The sequence below is a fragment of a genome, unplaced genomic scaffold, assembly GCF_019419815.1.
Source record: "Pyrus x bretschneideri cultivar Hongxiangsu unplaced genomic scaffold, Pyrus_bretschneideri_v1 Contig46, whole genome shotgun sequence".
Classification (NCBI taxonomy): domain Eukaryota; kingdom Viridiplantae; phylum Streptophyta; class Magnoliopsida; order Rosales; family Rosaceae; genus Pyrus; species Pyrus x bretschneideri.
Genome location: NW_025999783.1, coordinates 198,766 through 224,562, shown reverse-complemented (window position 1 = coordinate 224,562; position 25,797 = coordinate 198,766). Strand labels below are relative to the sequence as shown.

Here is a 25,797-nt window from a genome sequence, read left to right as displayed (position 1 = left end):
ATCGGATTGGACTCGAATTCAAAACTTCCTAATTTTAAGGGGGGTGAGAAATGACAATTTATGTCTAATTAAATGATTAAAGATTACTCGTGAACAAAATTGATTCATTTCAGTCCTTGAAATGATAGGATTAGAAATGATGAATATTCGTGACAGACAACATAAAAGAAAAACTTTATCGAACCCAGTAGCGTGAGCAACTACAGGAAATTAAAGACAATCAAGTTTTGACAGTTGTAATATTCAATAGCTATAGATGGAAGAGTGTAACATCATATTTGACCATTGGCATTGTACGTTTCAACACTTGAAAAGGAAAGAGGAAACTATATATGAATTGGGAAAGATCATGTTGAATCAAGAGGATAGATATGGTTCTTTGGGGGTATTGATACAGCAATCGCTACCTACCCCCCAAATCTTATGGTACACACACGCCACACCCCTACTCATTTTCCATAACCACAACTTGGATTGATCAGCTACGGAGAAATTAACCAGGGAATGGAGCAGCAACTGTTCTTGCCGTTATGTTTGTACCTTGTAAACGAATGTGCATTTTAGGAATCATCGCTAGTTTCGACTGCGGTAGAAGCGAGCTAGCTAATAGCCGTATCCTGAATTTCTTAGTGCATCAGAGCAACAGCAGCCTCCTGCACCAAAGGTGTTGAAACGTGCACGAAATGCTCTGCTTCCCTCTCCACCTCTTCCCTGCACTTGCGGCTACCCTTTTCCTTCATTTTCTTCACAAACGCCACAAAACGCCTCCAGTTGTCGGGCTGGAACAGGTGCGGGTTCATCCTCAAGTATGTGAACGCGCACATCTGGTTGCCTTGGGTGTTGCCCTCAACGTTCAAAGATGATGCTTCCAAGATCTGCTCGTGCGCGTAATCGTCGTACCTTGGCAGGGCATTTTCACCGGCAAGTGGTACGTTTACTTTCTGTGTGGCCATAGCCACTTGCCTAACAAGCTTCTCTGGTAAACATTGAGCTTCCTGTGGCTGCTCGTGGTCGCGCATCTCAACGCAAGTGAAATTGAAGATGGCACCATGGCGTGCTAGCATTTGCGCAATAGGAATGTAACCATCTCTGAATCGTGTGTTGTAATACCCTGCTGTAAGCTCGGGGGCATGGGACCGGGTCCCGTAGTGCCAGTGGATACCTGCAACCTTTACTGAGATCTTCACACCGGCCTCCTCGAAGATAGACTTAGCTGAGGTAAGTATCCTCTCACCATGGTCCAAGAGCATCTGCGAGTACCAGCCGAGGAAGAATTCACCATAAGCAGTGTTCCAGCCTCCACCTTCTTTTCTGAAAAATGGGGTATCTTCCGGCCAGTTTTTATAGTGACCTGCATCAGTGGGGCCTGTGCTACCCCATTCTGGCTTCCCCGCAGCTTCAGCAGCAGCTTTCAAGCTGCTGAGCATATACTGCATAATGTTTTATCATATATTAGTTGCGGTCTATAAAACTAGAAGCTACTGGCAGAGAGGAGAAAGAGATGAAGTAGATACCTTGTCAAAACATTGGAAGGCGCCAATTCCTGGAAATTGCCATGTCCCATTCGATTCTGGATAAGAAGGGTAGCGCAGCTCACCCGCTGGACCCATTCCGACTTGGATTTCCTGAGGAGAATTTTGAAACAATTTAGCTTAACAAGCAAGGCATGTATGAGCAGGTTCTAACTAAAGATTCAAAACCATTGAAGACCCATATATTTGTCATTAAAAACTAAAAAGGGAACATATTCATTATCTATTGGGTTTCGCTTATTTTCCTTTTTGGTTGGATTTATAGCGACTTTATGTATCATCCTCGTACACATGAGAGTCAACTTCAAGATTCAAAATGCAGCAAAAATAATAGAGACATGGGGTTCATTTTTGTCCGTTAATGTTGGTACATGTAATACCAAGTTTTTTCACCATCACAGCCAACTCAGAAAATTCAAAATTCAACTATTCAGAGTTAAAGAGCCTCAAGTGTTACCACAACGGTGTCACCAAGGAGGTGTTTGAAGTTGTCTCTGAAGGCACGCATGAAGTCTGCGTAGCACTGGACTGGCGTGCGGCCCTTGAGGACCGGCAGGGTATCAGCGCCAAGCGATAAATACTCGCAATTCCTCTTTCCCCACTGATCAGTGTATGCAAGGTCTGGATCTTTATCGACCTCCTCCACAACCCATTTGGGTAAAGGAATGCTGTATTCAAGAAAAACACACTATTCAGCCATCAATTTCCAGAATTCCATGTAACAATGTAATTTCAAGTACAATGTCAATAAAAATCGAAAACAGGACACAATTTTCGAGCTGCTAAAATTTCAGGAAGAATATAAAACAAATCTTGTAATTTATTAAAACCACAAAACCCAAGAGATTTTTCAACGCAACGCGAGCTAAGCCGGCACATTAAGTATAAATTAAATTGATTATAAACTTAGAAAAATAAATTTTACAACTACTTAAATTATGACACTGAAATTTAAAAAACAATTCATTCTACGTAATTCTTTTTTTTAAATTATAGAAAATTTAAAATGCAGAATAAGATTTATAGAGTTCAGATAATAATTCTCTTACAAAAATTTACTTTCTGTTCACATAAGGAGCGTGCACCAACGCTCCACCATCGCACGTGAAAGTGAATATAAAAAACCAAGCGAGAAAAACGTGAAAAAATGAAAGATGGAAATGAAGTAAGAGAGAGAAGGAGACTCACGTAACGGAGTCACCGACGTTCCCGCCACACTGATGAAACGACATCACAGCCTGTACTTTGAGACCGTGCTTCCTCGCCATCTCGAGAAGCTCAGCGTACCCGCCCCAATTGTACGCGCCTGGCGCGTCCCTCTCCACCAACCCCCACCACACGTCCATCATCACACCCTCCACCCCAGCACTCTTAAGCGCCTGCAGACTCGCGTTCATCGCCTTCTTCCGATTCACCGAGTTGTGCATCGTCACGCTGTCCAACGGCATCATCACGTAAACCGGCACTCCCGTCCCCTTATAGTGCGGACCCCTCACCTGGTGCTCCAGAACCGGCGATTCCGCCTCCGCCGCGAACGCCCTGCACGCCATGGACAGATCCGGCCGGCTCGCCCCGAGAACCGGCGATCTGCACGGACTCAACGGCGGCGACAGCCTGTCAACCCCTTCCGGCTTCTGAATTTTGCAAGTCAGACCCGCCGCCGGAGACTTCCGCATTGGCGACGCGCTGACCGATTCCACGGATGATGAGGTGGCGTCGGTCGACCTAATCGGAGTCCCGGAGAGCGCGCTGATCTGGTGCGTCATGCTCAACGCCATTTTCTTTGTAGCCAAACAGAAATTAAGCCCAAACGTGAGAAAAAAATAAAATTGAATTCAAAAGTTCAAATTTTTTACAGAAAGTTTATGAATTTTTCGCCTCTGCCTTTTCCTTTTGGAGATTCAGATTCTCTTTCCAGTCAGGGAGCTTTTCTGAATTTTGAATTTTCGGATCGTTGTTTTTGGGATTTGAAAATTTTGTGTGGGAAAAGGGAGGCTCGTGAAGCTCCTGCATTTATAGAACGAAAGAGCTTGCTTCGTAGCTCCCTCTGGATAAGATTAAATAATCTTTTCGGGGCCGATACTTCCACGACACGTGTCCCCATCTCCAAGTGGCACCGGCCGAGCATGCTACGGCTACGATCGCTCGATGTACGCACGTGTTAGCGTGGAAGGTTCCAGGGTTCCCGGGAACGCGCTGACACGTGGCGGGGAGCGAGCGGGGGAGGCTCATGTCCTTTAGGCTTACGACATGTAGCTGGGGGACGGAGCTGGCTTCCCAATTTCGGTTGTCGTTTTGTGTTCTGAGGCCGGTTTGACGTCCACGGTAGAGGCGGGGAAGAGGGCATGTGGAGACGTGGCCAAGGATGAGTAGCGGTGAGAGTGAGTGTCCGACACGTAAGGGCTTAAGAGTGTTTGGGTATGCGTCGAGGTTTTGTTGAGGGTGAGATTGGCAGGTTGAATGGTTGATTGGGTGGGTGGGGGCCACCACTGTATTAAGAACCTGACATTTGGTGTCCACATATAAGTTGATGTTTGCTACAATTAACTTACAGCTATAGTTTTTATCAAAAAAAAAAAAAAAAAAAAAAAAAAAAAAAAAAACCTTCTTGCTCTAGTTTATACTTTTAGAGAGCGTTTGTTTGCCCTCACTAAGTTGGACTGGATTGGACTGAACTAGCTATTAGTCCAATACTGTGTTTGTTCCATGCTAGGACTAATATTAATGAGACTAAAGGGGACTAGCATGGACAAAACCCTTCACTAAGAGGTCTTAGCGAGACCCCCCCAATAACCATAGGACTAGCTAAGACTATCCTCTCTTTCTCGTCCTCGTCATGCTCAACGACCACTCCCGACAGACTCCTTGTCATCTCCGGTCATCTAGATCAATCATTAACTTTCCGACTCTCTTTCAGATCCATTTCACAACCAACTTTCATATAAAATATACCAAATTGAAGCTGGGAGTGACATGATTACGATTTTACCTGAATCGAGGCCAAAATGTGGTCAAATGTGGCTGGAAAATGGCCTGGAAGTCTAGGCCTGTTTGGGCTTCTTCAAATCCATGACAGATTCGAGCATTCAAAGCTAAGATCTCGGTCCAGGGATGGTGATGAATTTTTTGGCGGTGCTAACTTCATCCAATTTAATGAGGGTTGGTCGGAAAACACATCGGGAAACCTGCAACTCGTCGGGAAAATTGAAGCCGTGAGGTTCCGTTCGAACAACGTATATCTAGAGAGGGAGGGAGGACAGAGAAATAGAGACTTGAATCAATAAGGAGTTTGACCAGGAATGAGAAAGAGACATGAATTGAGAGGTCTAAGAGGAAAAAAAGAGGGAGAGGGTGGGACGATGAGAGAAGAGGAAAATAGTGGGACGGAAATGGTAGGAAAAGATGGAGAAAAAGATAAGATCATAATAAAATATTAATAATTTATATATTAAATAATATAATATTAGAATTTGTTATTATCCAGCTTCTTAGTCCAATACTGCACCAAACGCTTCACTAAGTTAGTCCAGTTTAGTCTAGTCTAAGCCAGTCCAGCTTAGTCCTTGAAGCTAATCCAGTCCGAAATAGTCCGGCGCAACAAACGCCCCCTTAGGATCCTTTGTTTGGCTTCCCTGAATTTCTTTGGAATAGACTAGATTATATCTTGGCTTAGTCCCGTGTTTGTTTCACGTCAAGACTATGTCTAATGAGACTCGCCGAGACTAAGTCGGATAAAAAGCTTCGTTGAAGGGTCTTAGCGAGGCCTCCCGAAATTGGCCGGACTGCTAAGCCAAATCTGCTCGCTTCACCTCTCCCTGCTTCGTTCCTCACACCAGTTTCTATCCCCTTTTCAAACCCAGATCCTGCAAAATTAAAAAAAAAAATGCAAAAAATTTGCAACAGTTCCCTATTCAAAACCAGAACCAACTCCCAAAATTTAAACCCAGATAACCCAGAAAATGCCAAAATTCAAACTTAGAAAACTCAGAAAATCCAAGAAATCCAAAAAAAAAAAAAAAAAAAAAGGGTAAAGTACAAAAAACTACCTCAACTGTTGGTTTCACGACACTTTCATACCTCATCTTACGAATTTGTGCCAATGTTATACCTTCCGTTAATTTGGCGTGAATTTCTCAGTTAAATGTTGACGTGACTTGATTCAGGGCCCACTTTCTATTAAAAATTTAATAAAATACTATTAAAAACTAAAAAAAAATCATTTAATATTTTTTAAATATTAAAATAATAAAGAAAAGTTAAAAAAAAAAATACAAAACAAAACAACCCTTTCCCTCCCTCCATACATCCCCCTGTTGCAAGCCTACAACCCAGAAAACAAAAGAAGAAAAAGAAAAATAAAAAAACTTCATCCCTTCCCACCCTTCCCCCCCCCCCGGGGCATCCTTCTTTCTTCTCCCCCATCCCCCCCCCACCCCCTGTTGCAAGCTTGCAACCCAAAAAACAAAAGAAGAAAAAGAAAAAGAAAAAAAAAAAAAAAAAAAACTTCATCCCTTCCCACCCTCCCCCCCCCCTCACCCCTTGCTACAAACCTGTAACCCAGAAAACAAAAGAAGAAGAAGAACAAAAAAAAAAAAAAAACCTTCATCCCTTCCCACCCTCCCCCCTCGCGTCCTTCTTTCTTCTCCCCCATCACCCCCCCCCACCCCCTCTTCTTCCCCATCCGAGCCCCTACCTGCAACCTAGAAAAGAAAAAAAAAATCTCAGTTCGTCTTACCCTCGAGTCCACCCTCCGCACTCACCCCTCGCGAAATCGGCGAACAGGATTTGGGTTTTTTTTCTATTTTTTTTCTTCTTCTTCTTCTTCTTCTTCTTCTTCTTCTTCTTCCTCCTCCTCCTTCTTTTTCTTTTTGGGTTGGCAAGGGGTTGGATTTGTTTTGGGAGGGGACGAACTGGGTTTGTGTTTTTTTTTGGGGGTAGGGTGGGGGGGGGGGGTACGAACTGGGTTGGGGAATTTTTTTTTTTTTTTTCTTCTTCTTCTTCTTCTCCTCCTCCTTCCTTCTTTTTCTTGTTGTTCTTCTTCGGGGGGTTGGGGGTTGATGGGTTTTCAAATTTTTTATTTTTATTTTTTGGTTGAATCACGCAAGGAAGAAGAAGATGGGGAGAGAGAGAGAAGGGGGGAGGGGGTGGATGGGACAAAAGGTTTTGATTTTTTTGATTTTTTTTGTTTTAACTTTTCTTTATTATTTTAATATTTAAAAATATTAAATGATTTTTTTTTAATATTTTTTAATAGAAAGTGGGGTATGGATTAAGCCACGTCAGCATTTAACTGACAAATTAACGGCAGACTAACAGAAGGTATATCATTAGCACAAATTCGTAATATGAGGTATGACATTGTCAATTTTAAAAGATGAGGTATGAAAATGTCATGACACCAATAGTTGAGGTAGTTTTTTGTACTTTACCCAAAAAAAAAATATGCAGTGGGATGATCATGGTTGTTTCAATCACACATGCACCCAGAAAACCCAAACCAGATCCAACCCTTAGCCTCCACCTTTGAGCCAATCACACATGTAGCCCACCTCCTTCAATCTCTTTCTTGCTCTATGTTTTGATTTTAAGATTTGCAATTGATTTTGTGAGAGGAAGTGAAGAGGCAGGAGGTGCAGAAGATGGAAGTGAAGAGGCAGAGGATTTGCAATAAAAAGGTTGGTCTATTCTTCTGATTAAAATAAAGGTTGAGAGGATTTGCAAACTTGAAACATAATTCGATTTTTAAAAATTAAATAACTACAATATGATATTTTATAATAAATATTAGTTGTTTTTTGTTTTTTAAGGTAAAAATAAATTAAAAATGATAAAAAAAAAAATTCGGGTTCTAAAAATATTTTAGTCCATAGTTTATTCCCTCACTATACCAAACACTTCATTATTCTTGTCATGCTTAGTTCAAACCAAGCCAATCTAACTTTGTCCCTGAAGCTAGTTCAATCCGTAATAGTCCGGTGCAACAAACGCCCCCTCAATCTATTACATTTGCCAAACGGTTAGATCACTCATGTTTGCCACACTCAACAAAAGCCTCTAAGATGTTGCCTCTCCCCTTCATTCCCTGCTCACAATTGGGACCTTGATTGTTTTCCTTTCTAGGAGATTAATAGTGTTTGGGCTTGAAATACAGAAACTAGGCCGAGAGATAACTCGAGCTGGAAGGTCATGGCTCTCAACCCAATAATGATTCCTCATGCCAGTTGGCTCTCAGCTCAGAAAACATTGATTCGATCAAGTCCTAATGGAAGTAGAATTGCTAAGGGATCAAACTTAGACATAGCCCAGTCGAGTCCTGGTTGAATTAAAATTATTAAGGATCAGGATAGGTTTGATAAGATTCAACTTACATGAATCAAAACTAGTGGTTAATCAGATAAGAATAAATGAAGTGTATAAAAAACACTAGGTTCATAGTCCTAGTTCAAGGCACAAAAGTCGAGACCAAATAGAAATTGAGTTTTGAATAACGAGGGGATTGAAGAGATAATTTCAAAAAATATCCAGGTGGGTGCTAAGAAGGCATAGTCCTATTAGAAGCTAGATTTTCTAGATTAAGAATAGAGCTTGGTTTTAGCTCGAATTTCTCAACCAAACTTCACAAAAACACCTAAACTACTTACCCAAACACAATTTAGGATAGTTTGGGTTGAAATCCTCCTCGAACTTGATAGAAACTAGCCAGAGTTCCCCGCTGGATTCTAGAAAAATACACAGGCCATGAACAGACTTTAAAACCTTGATTGTCAGCTCAATTTCAACATGCACATATTGAAAATGATACCTAGAATCAATTTAGAACTAACTTGAGCTCAATCGACGGCTAGTTCGTTGATTTTCACCGCGGACTTCATCGAAAAACGTTAGTGGTTTCAAAGTCTCTTGTTCTCCACTCTCCCATCACTAGATCGCAAATGCAAGACCTCTATTGTGGTCCTCAGGACACTCTGATTCTTAAATTGCTGGTTTTGAAGTTGGAATTTGGGTGAGATTAATAACGGTATGGGTGGTTGCCTTCGGTGAGGGAGAGAGTAGACAGAGTTGCAGAGAGCTGGGGAGAGAATGAGGGAGAAAAAGAAAGATGGTATACCGAGTTGGGTCATCAACCACTCAAATTTTTACATGGCAAAATTACAATTTTGGTCATCACATACTAAAAATCCCAACTTATTTGCCATAAGTTCATTTTCAAATCCATCTTCGCTTATGCAATTATGAGAATGAATACTAATTGTACAAAATGAGAAAACACAAGAATTGCACACCAAACTCAATGATCCATAATTATTCAATATAAACCTCGCTGAGGGCATTTTCATCGTTTCACACTTTTCGGGAATAAAATACATTTATTTAAGGTACGAGTCATGACAATCTAACCACTTAAGAAAATTTCATCTTGGAATTTCTACAACTCAACTAGTAAAAAAGATATGGATATTGATGTTTTCTTTCATCTCCCAAGTAGCTTCTTCTATCTTGTGGTTTCTCCACATAACTTTTACCAGAATTACCTTGTTCCAAAGAGTTTTATCTCTCCAATCAAGAATAACAACTGGTTCTTCATAACTCAAATCCTTTTATGATTCCAGTGGTGTTGGTTCCAAAACATGTGAACCATTTGGCACATAACCACAGAGCATTGACATGTGAAAAACATTATGAGCACAAGACGTGGTTTTGGAAAGTTGGTACATAGTGATGTTTTTAATCATGGATATGGTGCAAATGATGCACATGATGGATTGTTTAACTTGTTTTATGATGGAGAGAGAGTGAAACAAGTTGTTAATGTCGATGACTTCCAAATTGTGAATATTAAGAAAAAATTGAAGATAAGTTTGAAAAAAGCAAGAACGATCATCCGTTTTGCAATGCTTAAAACTTATTTAGAAGGTAGTAGATTGGTTACCGAACGTCCACACTTTAGTATTGACAATTCTCACTTGAGAAGTTATAAACTTGATATAAGAGAGATGAAGAAAAACATGAGAAACATGATTAATGTTGGATTTGAGTTAGCAAATTTCTTACACGAGGAAGTCGAAACGTTTCAACACTATGAAAAAATCTCATGGGAAGGCTTATGAGACACTTCTTGAATTCTTTGTAAGAAAAAGTCACATTATTGTATCACTTGATAATAATCAAATTTAGTAATAAATGAAAGTAAGATTTGGTGTTGTAGGTTTTGGTTTTGGTAATAGGATTTTCGCAATAAGATTTGAAAGAATAACCTAAAACAGATATGGTTAAACGCATTAATTATTTTCAATTATTTATCAGACTTCAACATCATATGTTCTGCCTCTTGATTTATCATTTCACATGTTCATATAAACTTTAACTCCTAATGATGTCTTCTTCTTCAAGCCTTTTTTCTCTTTTGTTCTTTAATTATTCTTCAAGTTCTTTTGTTTTCCTCGCACCACATTTTCTTTCTTGTTAATCCTCTATCAATCAGTCAGATCCAAACACCCTCAATTTACTCATTTTAAAAACTACCATCTCAACCGACTCAAACTTTGATGATCTTAAACTTAAAAGTTCATAAGAACCCATCGATTCTTGGTTTATTGTGCAGTGAGTGTTTAGCAAGGAACAACATGTTAAGCATTTAAAGTTAGAGGCAATAAAGAGTGCATCAATTGAAACACTTGTTGTGTGTGCAACTTTCTTTGTAAACTGATATGATGGTAAGTTTCCGTTTACAACTTACATATGCTACATGGAAAGTCAAGTGTAAGTGAATATATTTTCTATATATCTTTAAATACAAGCATGAAGAAGAATGTAAAGAAGATTTCAGTTGTGGTTGTCTAATAGGTCCCATAAGACACGGTTCTCGTGACACAGCCCGACCCGGAATGTCCACTAGAACTCCGAATCGAGCTATGCTGGCCAACATCTGGAAGGTGACGAAGTCATAGAATGTGATAATGTGTAAAATGTGAATAAATTTAAACCTAAAAGTGCCTATATACACAAGTGCGTGGTGAGCAGTTATGAACTCATTTCACAGTGATACAGAGCATAAGAAAAGTATAGTGAGGTAAGATGATAATTATATCATCATAAAGAGTCACCTGAACTGGGAGTGCCACAAGTCCTCGTCGATACGGAACTTTGCTACTAGAACCCAGAGGGGTGCAAAATAGAAAGTGTGAGTGGGCAAAACAAATATTTTCAAAATCATTTCAATTATCAAAGGTAGTAACCCCTCGCCGTAAAACCTGTATAGTTTCCAGAAAATCATACTACGCAGAAGTATGAAACCAAATGTATACTAATAGTAAATCTAGAAATATACCACTACTCATCATCTCATTAGCAATATAAATAATCATGTGCTTAATAACCCATACTAGCACGCAAGTCGGAATCACCTATGGTGCCCTGTATGACTGCACCCATATCTCATCAACCAATGCTAGCACATAAGTCAGAGTCACCTGTAGTGACTTGTACGCCTTATTCATATCTCATCACATATCCTTGTAATATGTCAGTCGGATTAACCTTTTGTGGCATGTATGGCTGAACCCATAGCTCATCACATATCCCTGCACACGAGTCAGAACCACCTATTGTTGTCTGTATGACATGACTAGGTGTAAATAAGTACGCTCAAGTGCTATGATCTCGTGAAGACTATGCGAATAAACGCGGGTTACCTACAAGTTAGAACCACCTATAGTGGTCTGTACGACAGGACTGTGTACCTACCTTAGATCCAATGTGAGCGTAAGATACAACAGGTGAACATCATGTGAAAGACTGTGCCATGGCCATAGACGGGAACACTAACACTAGGGTGCAGGTTTATGAGCTCTAATTGCATCTATTGTAACATATATAACTCATGAGCAACCTATACGACAGTGTCGAAGTTGCCTATCATTGCAACTTGTACGACAAGGTCGGAGTTGCCTAAAACATACATGTAGTCATGCCATAACTCTATCATTTCAACTAATACTATAAACTCACCTGAACTTACCTGGGTGTCCTGCGCTCACCTGTGCACTTCAAAGCGTTCACAATAATTATGTGCATGTAATATACATATAGATAAACCATGATGCAATCTAATACTCAACTATGTTATAGCATTTTCAATTATGTACCTATATATATATAATGGCATAAAAATGCATAAGTTGTAAAGCCCTACTCCCGAACTATTTATTTTCGGGAATAATTATCGGTGATAAGCCCAACTAGACACTAGTTTAATTAACTATCATTATTTACGTTTCCTTACTTCAAATTCTTACTTCTTCACACATTGATTTATGACCAACATTTAACCACCAAATCATAAGGTTAAATCTCACATTTTCCATCAATGTCCCTCATATTACTTAATTCCCTAAACAAGGCTATTGTCTCAATTATTTAATCTCACTTCTTGTATGGCTGCATCTAACGTCTCGTTAGACTGTCTACGTATCCTAAACAGGGATCAAGTCATTCGTAGTTCACATTAGTACTTCAAAGCATTCACAGTAATTACATGAAATAATCAATTTATAAAAACGTTTGAGGAATTGTCAATCATATATATATATATATATATATATATATATATATATAATATACGATAGAAAGGAAAAGACCCACTCACCTTAGGTCCGCGCTACGACTTCCTAGCATGAATATCGAGACATCACGAACCATCATCGCCTAGAGCAATTATCAAGTTCCCCCGTCTCCAATCCTCTTTTCAGGTCCCACTCTTTTCCAGGTTAACAACGGCAGACCACCACCCGGAATGCTCTGCCAAGTGCCATTTCTTGCGATTTGGTCCAAAAAACTATCTAAGGTACGTTTAGAAAGCAAATAACATCTCAGAGTTCGTACGAATAAAATACATAATTTACATAAAACACATCCCTACGTAATTCAATTCGGAAGATCTGCATCACGGATTTCCAATCCATTACTTCTAAGGATCCACATTATGTTTCTAGAACAATGTCCTAAGGTTTCATTACGATCCAACGGTCGGATCTCCGCCAATTGCCAAAACCAAATGGCAGTCAACATTTTATTTTATAAATTACAAATCCAATTCAGGAAAATCCGTATATTGGATTCCCTATCCGTAAGTTTCTATGGTCCTCAATCAGACGATCCAACGGTGACGATCCAACGGTCGGATCGTCGGTTGCTATAGAGTTTGGTGACGATCCAACGGTCGGATCGTCGGTTGCTATAATATTCAAGTGGTGGACCTTAATGGAACTAGGTTCAAATGACTGAAATTTCATCAATCAGACTTCACATATGGAATTGGAGTATCAAATTTAACTTAGGAATGTCAAGGGGTACCTCGGCCCACGCACCGCCGCAAGTGGCGATCGGCCGTCTCGACTTGCCGAAAAATTCAACTATTTCTAAAAATTACCAAAATTTACAAGAATGAAGATCTCAAAGAGAGAAATAACTTTCATACATGTGGCCAAGGCCAATTTGGCTTGAAAGAGTGCCAATTTGGCCTGAAAGAGCCCCAATTTTGCTAAAACTTGTCGGAAACCCTAGTTTTAGTTGCCCTCAATTCGGCTCCATAGCAACTCTGACGCCCCCAAACTTGTTTAGGCTTTGTTCCTAAGCTTCAGAGGAGTATTTTGGTGGTGGTAATTTGAGGGTTTTGGTTCAAAATTTGAGGGATGGCCACCACGAACCCTTAGCCTCGCCGTCGGCCCTTTGATGAATTTACACCCAAATTCCTTCAAATTTTAGATGGATATGGAAGAGGGAAGACTAGGGAGTAGTTTCTAGGTAGTTGTTTTCTTTGATTTGCTGGAAAAATGACTGAATTTGGCCATGGTTCTCTTCAGGTCGCGAGGGTCAAAGGATGACCATTTTCCCTTCCTTTTTTTTTTTTTTTTTTCCTTTCCCTCATTTCTTCTCTTTATGATTGGGCAGTTTCTTCCTCTCCCCTCTCTCAATTTTTCCATCTCCCTCATGTGCTCTCTTCCTCCCCTCTCATTTGCTGCCATCAGGCAGCCTCCCATTTCTTCCTTTTTTTTTATTTTTTTTATTTTTATAAACTGATTGGTTCATCTCCTTCCCTTAAAAACCAATTGATTACCACTCCCACAAGATGGAAGTTCAATATAATTTATAATTAAACTTCGAATAACCAATTTCAAACATCCGTAACTATACCGATAAAATCTGAACTCGCAAACGGCTTTCATATATGCGTTCGTACCAACGAATACTACACAATTACACCAAAAGAATAAGTCATACATTCCTCTAGACAATGGTCAACATAAATCAAAATTCTTGCTTCTAGGCATTTTCGTCAATTCCCACGATTAAAATAAATAAAAACAAAATTTAGGGACGGGTTGTCACATCTCGAAAGTTGGTAAATGGAGTTTTTAATGTTGGATTTGGTGCAAAAGATGCACACGATGAATTGTTTAATGTGTTTTATGATGAATGGAGAGGTAAACAAGTTGATAATGCCGATGAATACCAAATTGTGAACAATAAAAATAATTGAGTATAGATCAAGTAACAACTTAGTTGAGGATTTAAAGTTGGAGGCAGCAAAAAGTGCATAAATTGAAAAATTTGTTGTGGGTGGAACTTTTTTTTGTTACTAACACAATGGTTTCTGTTTACAACTTACATCTGCTATATGCAAAGCCAAGTTTCAAGTGAATATGTTTTCTATATATCTTTGAATACAAGCATGAAGAAGAATGTAAAATAGATTTTAATTGTGGATGTCTCATAAGTCGCATAAGACGTGATTCTGGAAAGTTGGTACATGGTGAGGTTTTTTAATGATGGATTTGGTGCAAGTGATGTACACAATGAATTGTTTAACATGTTTAATGATGAAGGGAGAGGAAAACAAGTCGAGTCCATGAATACCAAATTGTGAACAAAAAAAAAAAAATTGAAGATAAGTTTGACAAAAGCAAGAAGGATCACCCGTTTGGCAATGCTTAAACTTGTCTGGAGGACAATAATTGTGATACGCCATTAAGAAGTAACTAAGATATGAAAAAATTGTATTTTTTATTTATTTTTAGTGTGCAAGAAGAGGGACATTATTGTTGGAAGTATGCCCACAAAGCCACTCATTTGATGTAATAGCTTTTTGGAATACTTAATGTATTAAACTTTTATATGTTTAATGGAGGGCAAAGCTTATTGTTAATCACTATTCATGGCCCTTGTGTTTAAGCAATAAGGGAATCCAAGGAATGTATTTGATCTAAGAGATAAGTGATCTAAGTAAGTTAGATTTTCGAGACCTTTCTCTTATGTTCATTCCTAAAACGTTCCTAGCCATAGGGTTGCCAATTGGGCATTGACAATCCGCTAAGGTTAGTATGTGTTATGTCGACTCAAGTATGGATATGACAAGTCTCAAGTCATTTAGTGTTGGACACTAAGACAAACACATAGGTGCTCGAAAGAGTAATTGAGTACACTGAACTATGATCAAAAGAGAGTTCAAACATACATGTCATCTAAGAACTCGATGGTTACAATATGCAAAGTAGTCCTTTGACCTGAGGCATCATAGATGTCTAATGGTTAGGTCCTTGATCTTTGATCGTGTCAAATGGCATTCCTTTGGAGTGTCCACAGCATGGTTGGGGTCAAGCTATCTAGTCATGTAGGCATATGAATGCACAACAAGGGATCTCTAACCTTCCATGGTGGAAGGAGAATACTCTAAAATATGATTCGAGAGTCTTTGACCAAAGCATATGAATATGACTTAGGAAGTTTGTTCCAAATCGTATTCAAGCGAATCATATAGGGAAGTATCACATTGGATAGTAGACATGAAACAAACTATCACTTCAACAATGTGATTAAGAGTATTGTATTAGAGAATGACCGTATTGCATTGTAGTTGTAACTGGATAGGTTCTCCAACCACTTCTACTTAGCTTGGGTAACCATGACATGCTGTGACCGTATTGCATTGTAGTTGTAACTGGATAGGTTCTCCAACCACTTCTACTTAGCTTGGGTAACCATGACATGCTGCTAGGTGTCACTCATGGTTTGTGGAAGCCCTAAAGATTAGCAAACACTAATCTTAAGGGAGAATTGAAATATGGTTTAAATTCACAATCGATAGTTAAGAGTAACATCGCCCACTGCCTCGCTAATTGGAACCTAATGGATCGTACACCGAGTAAAGATGAAAGTGAGGTAATTAAATGAAATGGATAAGCAATTAAATGGTTAATTGAAGTATGGTCAAAGTTAATTAATTATACGAAACGTTCGTATTGGACTTCTAAGTTGGTTTTGGGTTTAGGGGCCCAAAAGTGTTTTGGTCCACAAGGCCCATTATGTTTAAGTTGTATGACAGCTAAAACAAAATGGGCAATTAGCCCAAACACTTAGAGAGGCCGGCCATGGATAGTGAGGGATACCAAACTTGTGTTAATTACAAGTTTGCCACTCACAAGAAATGAAGTATAAATTCAAAATTATAACTTTATTTTGTTAAGGGTTTTTCTTGATGAAATTATTCTCTCTATTTCAACAAGGGAGGCCGGCCACTTAGGGAGGGATATCTAGCAATTTCCTCTCCCCTAAGTCATCCACTTTTATCTTCACAATTAATCTTTGGTGTAGAGACTTGGAGACATCAAGCTTTTGGTGTTTTTGGAGAACATATCCTCAAATCCTCAAGGAAGCAAAGGAGGTAACTTGAAGGCCCTCCACTTGGGTGAATCCCTTGTGTAATCAAGGATGAGCTACAAGGGTAATGATTCTCTAAATCCTTTCTTCTCTTTAATGTTGTTAAAGAGTTATGGTTCACCATATACTAGGCTTTGAAAGTCATGGGTTTTATGAATTGTTTTTGGATGCATGCCTACTTTAATTTGTTAATAGTTTGCCTATGTATTCAAATGTTCTTTACATGTTCTTAGTAAGGACATAAATTTTCCTTCAATTATGTGACTTCTACATCGCTTAACCTTTAAGCAAGCAAAATATGTCAATGTATTTTTTTTTATGATAGTAAAAGGGTTACTGAAAGTCCACACTTTAGTACTAACAAGTAATATTTGAGAAGTCATAAACTTGATATGAGAGAGCTAAAGCAAAACAAAAAGAAACAATTTTTTGTGAGATTTGAGTCAACAAGGTTCTCATATGAGGAAGTCGCAACCTTTCAAGATTATAAAATAATTTACATGAGAATGCCTACGAAAGACTTCTTGAATTCTTTGAAATAAAAACTCATATTTTTGGATGACTTAATAATAATCAAATTTAGTGATAAATAGAAGTAGGATTTAGCATTAGGTTTGAGTTTGGTAAATAAAAATAAGGTTTTCCCAAGAGAATTTGAAAGATTAACCTAGAATGAATAGTTGTGATTAAACAAATTAACTATGGGACTTCATTCTTATATTTTCTACCTCTTTGTTTTTCTTTTCAATTCATATAAACGTTAATGCCTATTTATGTCTTCTTCTTCAAGCCTTTCTTTTTCTTTTGTTCTTTAATTCTTCTTTAAGTTCTCTCGTTTTCCTCATACCACATTTCCGTCCTTGTTAAGCCTCTCTCAATCAATCATATCCAACCTTTTGCATTTCATAAATTGTCAATCAATCCGACTATGTCTCAAATGATCTTAAATTTTAAATAATTCGTTAGAACTCACCGATTCTTAATTTATTGTGCATGAATTAATTGAAACGAATAGCTTAGTTGAAAATTTAAAGTTGGAGGCAGCAAATAGTGCATCAATTAATTGAAACGCATGGTGTGATTTTGTAAACCAACACGATAGTCGGTTGCGTTTACAACTTACATATGGTATATGGAAAACTAAGTTTCAAGTGGATATGTTTTTGTACTGTCCCTAAATACAAATATGAAGAAGAATGCAATTGTAATAGGTCATATTAAACGCGGTTTACAAAAGTATACATGGTGGTGCTTTTAATGATGGATCTAGTGCAAGTGATGTGTATGATGAATTGTTTAATGTGTTTGATGGTGAGCGTAAGATACAAGTTGATAATGTCGATGACTACCAAATTGTGAACATTACGTAAAAGATTGAAGATAAGTTTGACACAACCAGGCAAGATCACCTGTTTTGCAATGCTTAAAGCTTGTTTGGGGGATAGTAATTGTAGCACCCCGTTAAGAGGTAACTAAGATATATTAAAATTATTTTATTTTATTTTATTGTAGATACAATATATCTTATCTTCATTGATTGTTATCATTTTTTTAGTGTGCAGTGTCTATGTAGATGGAAAAAATTGTGAGGAAGAGCCTCATTAGAACCTATCGTGGTTTTCTTTACATTTTGGAGACTAGCGACGAGAATACATTGTTTTTATCAATTGTCAAAGATTTGAGGGATCAAATTTTGGTGGATTTGTGGTTGAAAATATTACGTATGTTTATGTTTGGCATTTAAGTTATACTTAAAGTTGTTTAGGTTTTTAATTTTTTTTTTCTTTTTACTTTGATTATGTTTCAGGTTTCAAGAAATGAGATATCGTGTGACTTTGCTTGAAGGAGACTTTTGTCCACATCGATTAACCTTTAAGCAAGTAAAAGATGTCAATCAAATTTTTGATGATAGTAAACCAATTACTGAACCTCCAAACCTTAGTACCAAAGAGTCTCATTTGAGAAGTTATAAACTTGATTTAAGAGATGAAAAATGAGAGAAACGAAAATTTTGTGCGATTCAGGTCAGCAAATTTCTCAAACAAGGAGGTCACAACGTTACAAGACTATGAAACAATTTATATGGGAAAGCTTGCAGAAGACGTTGAATTCTTTAAAAGAAAGTCACAATTGTTGGATGGGGAGTCTTGATAATAATCAAATTTAGTGATAAATAAAAGTATGATTTAGTTATAGGTTGTGAGTTTGGTAAATAAAATAGAATTTCGGCAATAGAATTTGAAAGATTAACCTAGAATGTGCTTAAACAAATAAATTATTTTCAATTAGTTACGGTGTCATCGTCTTCTTCAAGTTTTTATTTAGTAATAGAATTTGCATTCTTCTTATAACGTTAAGTCTGGATCATGTCATTGACTTCATCAAGCCTTTTTTTTTCCTTTTGTTCTTTAATTCTTTTTCATGTCTTTCATTTCCCTTGTACCATTTTTCTTTCTTATTAAACCTCTCTCAATCAATCAAATCTAAACCCCCGTTTTCACATTTCACAAATTGTTGATCTATCCGACTCTTATCTCTGATGATGTTAAACTTTAGTTAAATTGTAAGAAACTGCTGATTCTTGGTTCATTGTGCTTTGAGTGTGAAATAACGAACAACTTAGTTGAAGATTTAAAGTTGAAAGCAGTAATAGTGCATCATTGAAACAATTGTTAAGTGTGAAACTTCTTCTATAAACTAACACGATGGTAAGGTTGCGTTTATTATTTACATATACTCTATGTAAAACCAAGTTCAAGTGGATATGTTTTCTACATGTTCCATAATACAAGCATCATGAAGAATGGCCACCACTTTTTATTTTAGGTGAATATTTTTTTTAACTGAAGGGACCTTCCTATCCAAATTTTTTAATGTGTGATTTTCATTGATAAGATGTGATGCATGCTTTAACAAGATATTATCATTTTTTTTAAACAAGAATCTCATATTCTTGAGGTTATTTACATATTAGATTAGGTGTCTAGATCTGGATGTAACACTTGTCGTGGGTTTTAAGCCCAAAACACATTATATTTAGATGGTTGACAATTGAAAAATGAAATAGACAAGCTTTGAGAGTTTCTTTTGAATTTTATGCATTAACTAGCTATAGTAATTAATTCTTGTTTCCTTGTTTATGAATTTATCTTTTATTAAATTATTATTACTACCAAAAACAATATAAGGGTGATAACAATTATTTATAAACTAGAGCATACTTATAACAATTATTTATAAAACAGAGCATAACGTGTTTTATTTTTAATGTATGAAACATTGGTTGCGATTGATGGATCTCTATTTCAAATTTCATTTTGTACATCCATTGTATCTCATTTTGGCTTGTTTGTTGATATTGGAATTAAATTTATCTCTTATGTATGTTACTGGAAAATTTTGAAGTTTGTAAAATTTGGTTACTTTGGAAATGAAATTGTGGTATTAAATAGTGCAACGGGTTATGCTTTAAGCACTAAATCCCTTTTTTCAAGAAATATAAACTAGAATTACTCTTACCAACTTTATCAAATGACTTCTCAATAACCTTCAAAAAGTTTAGTTATATTCTTTTTATTTTCAATCAAGATCATTGTACTATTCATGATCTTTTAGGTTCTTGTAGAAGTGTTTGAAGTAACAATTCATTGTGTGCATTTTCATGGTCCTTTGTTATCTAATATTGTTGAATGCATAATCGTCTAGTATGTTGTCATTTGTGTAGAGTTTTGGTATTTTATTGCATTGTTGGTATAGAGACGATGGTTTCATGATAATGTTACTTATTTAGTTTTCTAGAAGGTGTTTAGGGTCATATATTGTCTATGATATATATTCCAACTTGCCAATAACTTCTACTTTGTTTATTTTTCGCACGCCATAAACAATAATGGAAAAGCTGCACATTCAACAAGGAGAATTATGATGACTTTAATTAATACTCTTGGTTTCTTTGTCGTTTATATTTTGGAAGAATGATATGATGTTTTTCTGTTCGAAAGGTTGAATTTGTTTTTCAATTTTGAGATCACAAGATTATTATGAGTTGAGTTAGCCTATATAAGGAAGGAATCACCATTTTGTTGAACCCTAAAAGGCCAAAAGGATTGGTTATGACCAAACTAATACATGCTTTTGCATACTCTTCTAATCTCATTATGTAAGCTAAATGTTTCTGTATTTAGTTATCTCAAAGTCAACTTCAAAATTATCTTTTTAAATATAACAATCAGAATTATATAGCAACATGTTCACTATATTCTTATTCTTTTGTATTTTTTCCTTCTTCTTTAAATTTTATTTGAAGTGTCACTGGTTTATTTAAACTTGATGAAATTATTGTACGTAGGAATAGTTTCTGAAAGTCTTGGTGCAAAATTTTCATCTATTTATTGTCGTGTTGATCGCTTTGGTGATTAACATGTGTCTTTCAATTTAATTAGGCATTAGATTATGATAAATTACATTTGGTAGTTAAGTAATGATTAGAGTGTTAACATTTTGCTAAATAGTTCAAAGATGATGGTGGAAGTGACATTTTGTTTGAGATCTCACATACATTGCTTGTAAGTTGTATCATAAAGGCTTAGTAGAGTTTATTTTTAATTTTCTTTTTTTCTTGTCGTGTCGTTTCTTTTTTATTTGATGTTGTGTCTTTTATATTACAAATAGACTATATTTCTCTTTCCATTAAATGCAAGGTTCTAAAAATCGTTAGGCGTTAGTGTTAGGCGATGGGCATGTACCTGGTGAAGCCTAGGTTTTTTTATTTTATTATAAATGTTAATAAAATTTATATAACATATAAATAAATGTTTACTTATACTATGAATACATAATTGTAAGATACATAAATCGTAAAATAGAATTACATATAGATTATAAAGTAGTATAACATATTGAAAACATGGGGAACAAGCATATAATAAGTATTTATCCAAGTATTCAACAAGTCTGTTACAAGCATATAAAGTACCATGCTCTTTAGATTAATTTTCCATGTTCAGACTTTAGAATACTTAGTATTAAAATCTGAGTTATTGAAGATCAGAGTGCAAATGGTGTTGCCTTCATCACAAGCCAAGTACATACATATGCATTTCACGTTTAAATATCTTATGCATTCTGACTAGTGAAGTTGTCCAATCAATTTCTGCATACATTTTACATGCGAGCTGGGACACAATTTGAGACATCCTATATGGGTTTACTTGCACCTTTTATTCAAGGATGAGCTTTTTATCTGTGATATTTTATGATGGTTTTAGCCTTTGACAAATGTCTTGTGGTGTACTTGGGTACTACAAACAAAAATATATTTATTATAAAAGGGTTATGGGTTTTTCATTTTTGGATGGTTCAAACTTCATCTTAAAAAAAAAGTGTGCCTTTGTTTTTCCTCTTCAACTTAGATTTCCTATGAACATCAAGCATTTTTTTGGGTAAAGTTCTTTATTGAATATTTACAAAACTATTCATGAAAATTGTAACGTCCTGACCCAAAATATTTATTTCGGAAGATAATTACTATAATAGGCCCAAATTAAACTCTTGTTTATTTTCTACCATTTATCACAATTCTTTTATTTAATTCTTAGTTACTTAAAAAAATCCATAACCCAATTTGTTTACAAAAAACATAAGGCTGATTTTTAAATTAATCATCCAATTCCTTTTCTTAGACAAATTTTCATAAAAAGATTAAACTCGGTTATTTTTAAGCTACATCTAACACCCGTTAGACTGCCTACGAACCATTGAATGGGATCAAGCCTTTCGTAGTTCACATTCATTATTTTATCCATTTATGAAATATTCTAATAACGGAAATATTCAACATTAGCTTTCACAATCGAATCATAACACATGAGTACCAATTATGGATTAAAAATATCAAAATTTGCATGAAAATGCAGCGTTAGCCCACTGGCCACACGTCGCCATGAGTGACGGTCGGCCGCCTTGACTTGCCGAAAAATTCGATTATTTTCAAATATTACCAATTTTTACAGAAATGTAGATCTCAATGAGTGGAGAAACTTTCATACTTGTGACTAAGGCCAATTTGGCTTGGAAATTCCTCAATTCACCACGAACCCACCGAAACCCTAGAAAATGGTGTTATTTGATTCATCCTCAAATTGACTCCGACGCTCCAACCAATAATTGGGCATTGTTCTTGAGCTCAATGGAGGTATTTTGATGGTGAGGATGAATGGGGAGGGTTGCAGAAAACAGCGTATCACTGCTGAGTTACCATCATACCCACCTGTGCTTTTTCCCACGAAACCGGGGCCAATACTTTTGATTTTTGGTTGAAATTGGAAGGGGGAGGATTGTGGAATATTTTTCTAGGTGGTGAGTGGCTTCAATTCATTGGAAAAACACCTGAAATGGAGTCGAAGGCCATGGAACCCGCTGGGTCAGGTTCAAGTCAAAAAAAGGCTATGGTTCCCTCTTTTTCTTCTCCCTCCTTTCCCCTCATTTCCTCCCTGCTTGATTGGCCGGTCCCATTCCTCCTTTCTCTCCTTCTCATCCCAGCCATCCATCTCTCTCTTTTCTTTTCTTTTCCTTTCATCCTAGCCACACATGTAGCATATCACATGGCTCCAAAAAATCTGGAACCTTCTAAAGAAGGTTAAAATTACAAAAATATTCCTGACTTTAAACGTTAATAACTTCTTCGTTATAATTCCATTTCATGAACAGTTTGCACCTACACATTCGTGAGATCAAGTTCTATTTAAAATATAAATGGTGGCCTCGAAAGGTCTACAAATTTTAGGAAATAAATTTCCAAACTTCAAACTTCATAACTAGTTTAATTTAAAACTAAATTCAAATAAATTAATATAAATTCTTGAAAAATAATATAAAATCTCAATAATACAAATACGTAAATTATAATAATTTCCGGTAACAAAATTTTAAAATTCCTTAATTAAATTTTCATAACCATAAATCGATTTATTTTCGACTTTCTCCACATATTCATAACCATGAATATTCTATTTCATATATTTAAATTTTCAGGGTATTACAAAAGTGATTGCTTAAATCTTCTTAGAAGCTTATTTGTTTGGGTTAAAAAACCTATATTTTTAGAGAGTAAGTTCCCCGAGCCTCATCTCTTTGTTCTTCTGAAAACCCTAGCTACATATACATTTTTATGCATTAACTCTGTGCTAACTCACCCGCATCATTTGAAAAAGATTTGCATTGTTCATGGTTTAGATATGCATATAGACCTTAGGTTGGAGTTTTAATCAATTTCTTTCTTCAACTGTTTGATTGAAGAAACTGAATTATCATATTTTGAAGTCATAACTTCATATCATCTTTCTATCATCGTATCATTTGCATGGTTCATGCTTCATCTTGGTGCCACAAGATGATGAACTCAACAGATGCAGTTGCCTTATTGTGAAGAATGAAGAGTACTCTAGTTAAGTACAAAAGGTTGCACAAAAGTATAAGTTGCTCATTAGAATAGGTCTAGGAATTGAACTTCTTGTGTTTAACTTTGTATGAACCGTATTTTTCACTAGTGGATTGGACTCTTTGGAGTCCCTTATTTTTTAATCAGTTAGGGGTTTTCCAATCGAAACTTTCTATGTACACTTCTCATTAACTTGTCTGCATATCTAGTAATTAATATCACAAGCTGCATTTGTTGTTTGCTTAATGTGATTGGTGAACATATTTTATCTTGTGATTTCATGTGGAGATATATCTGGGTAGACCTTAACTAGTCAATTAAGTTTAATTTTTTATATCTAACTTTTATTTGCAGGCTATTTGCCCTAGTACCAGTTTCAAAGACATTTCACAACAACAATTATTGTTAGGATAACTTTTCTCCAATATAAAGTATCATCCTTAATTAATTTCTTCTAGTCCTTCATCAATTGTTTGATTATTGTTCAATCTAACTTGTAACTCGACCCAAATTGTCAAGTTAATGACGAATTTACTACAACTTTCATGTTGAATAAACTTCTCACCAATATGTTTCCAATCTCTAATTCGTCCAATGGCCAATTGACTGTTATACTATATTTTTTAAACAACTAACAACAAAAACGAAACACTTTATCCAACTTCTTTGAGTAAACTAAACATTTTTCTCACGAGTCCCCCTATTTGGTAATATTTGAACATAATAATTTGAGGAAAATTATCTATAGCGTTGATCCAGAGGAAGCTTGAGAAACAACATTTTTTCTGCAAGTACACCTCTTGTTTTTGCATTAAGATAATCTCAAACTCTTGGATCATAAATGTTCAATCAAATATTTTTTCAGCATGTTCATATTCACTAATTGGATGTTCACATTCATTATGATTCATTATGGCATGAAAGATCAATATCTTGAGTTTTGTCATTTTCGTTATCATCTAAATTACCAACTTTTTCATGATGCGACATTGAATTAGTGAAATTTAAACATGACCCAACATTCAATTAGAGACATTTCATTATCATCTAAATTACCAACTTGTTCATTATGAAAGGGCTTCGCCTTTCCACATTTAAACGTGATGCCTCATCCCTGTTTTCAAATATTCCACCCATAGTTGGATTTGCAGTTTTTGAGATTCTAATATCCAAATACGAAATTTGCAAAACTATGTGCATTTGTTGATCTCATCAAACTCAATTATCTCCATCTTGTGTTTTCAGCATGCGGATGTTGACATTGAACTTGCTTTCGGACAATTAAGGAATTGGGGGGAGGTTGTTGAGATGGTGATTGGGGTGAGAACTGCACGTAGACAATAAAGAGAAGAAGAAGATGGATGTCTGGTTATGAAGATAGCAAGTGAATTCTACTTGACACATGTAATAATCTTATTAGATCACATAAGCAATCGGTATATATTAATTATTATCCAAAGTTTTTGATTTCTTGTGTGGGAGACAAAGTGTGAACTAAAGACACGTATCAATCATTTTAATGTATCGAGTATTTTGATTAAACAGATTAACGAACAATTCAGATTATTATTATCGGTTATTATTTTTGGCGTAATGTCTGAAATAACAACGACATATGAACAACATCAATACTTTTAGGTCTCAGCCGAACAATAAACTTCACATTGAGGCCAAATAAGAAATCTTACATCTAAACTGGGGCAAATGATTTACAGAGCTTAGAGCATCTTCAAAAGAGATGTCAAATTGTCCACATAAGCTATAATAGTAAAAAAAGACAGCCCCTAATTGTTTCCAACTGAAATGTCAAATCCTATATGACATGACATGGGATGGCAGCAAAGGGGCTTGCTATCAAATTTTACACCACCTTCAATTTTTTTTTACTAGTTATTAAATGTCTTTCATTAATATTTTTATGTCATTTATTAAAAAAAAAAAAAAAAAAAAAGCCAGACTAATTCCTTTATCTTAATCATTCCAACAACCTTTCATCATAGAACGACACAAGATCAATGCCTCAAAATATGATTGATCCGTAAACGTTTTCGATTTTCGATATTCCAATTCTCACCTAAAGAGAGAAAATTACACAATTAAGAAACAAACCCA

At 36.2% G+C, this 25,797-nt stretch overlaps 1 protein-coding gene across 1 annotated transcript; it reads right to left on the bottom strand.

Moving 5' to 3' along the window:
• Window positions 1-253: 253 nt before the first annotated feature.
• Window positions 254-3,564, bottom strand: LOC103941625 (beta-amylase 1, chloroplastic). The gene is made up of 4 exons (XM_009351836.3): window positions 2,721-3,564; window positions 1,990-2,200; window positions 1,515-1,625; window positions 254-1,430 (listed from the first exon to the last, which is right to left on the bottom strand). Exons 1-4 carry the CDS (start codon window positions 3,308-3,310, stop codon window positions 627-629), a joined length of 1,716 nt encoding a protein of 571 aa, XP_009350111.2. The 5' UTR covers window positions 3,311-3,564; the 3' UTR covers window positions 254-626.
• Between the last annotated feature and the right edge of the window lie 22,233 nt (window positions 3,565-25,797).

Bases quoted from the DNA above. Each gene is read 5' to 3' on its own strand.
- LOC103941625 (XM_009351836.3), bottom strand. From the start codon at position 3,310: ATGGCGTTGAGCATGACGCACCAGATCAGCGCGCTCTCCGGGACTCCG. The intron at 2,201-2,720 runs GTGAGTCTCCTT...TCTTGAATACAG, and splicing joins AACGTCGGTGACTCCGTTAC to CATTCCTTTACCCAAATGGG. The intron at 1,431-1,514 runs GTATCTACTTCA...AACATTATGCAG, and splicing joins CCTTCCAATGTTTTGACAAG to TATATGCTCAGCAGCTTGAA.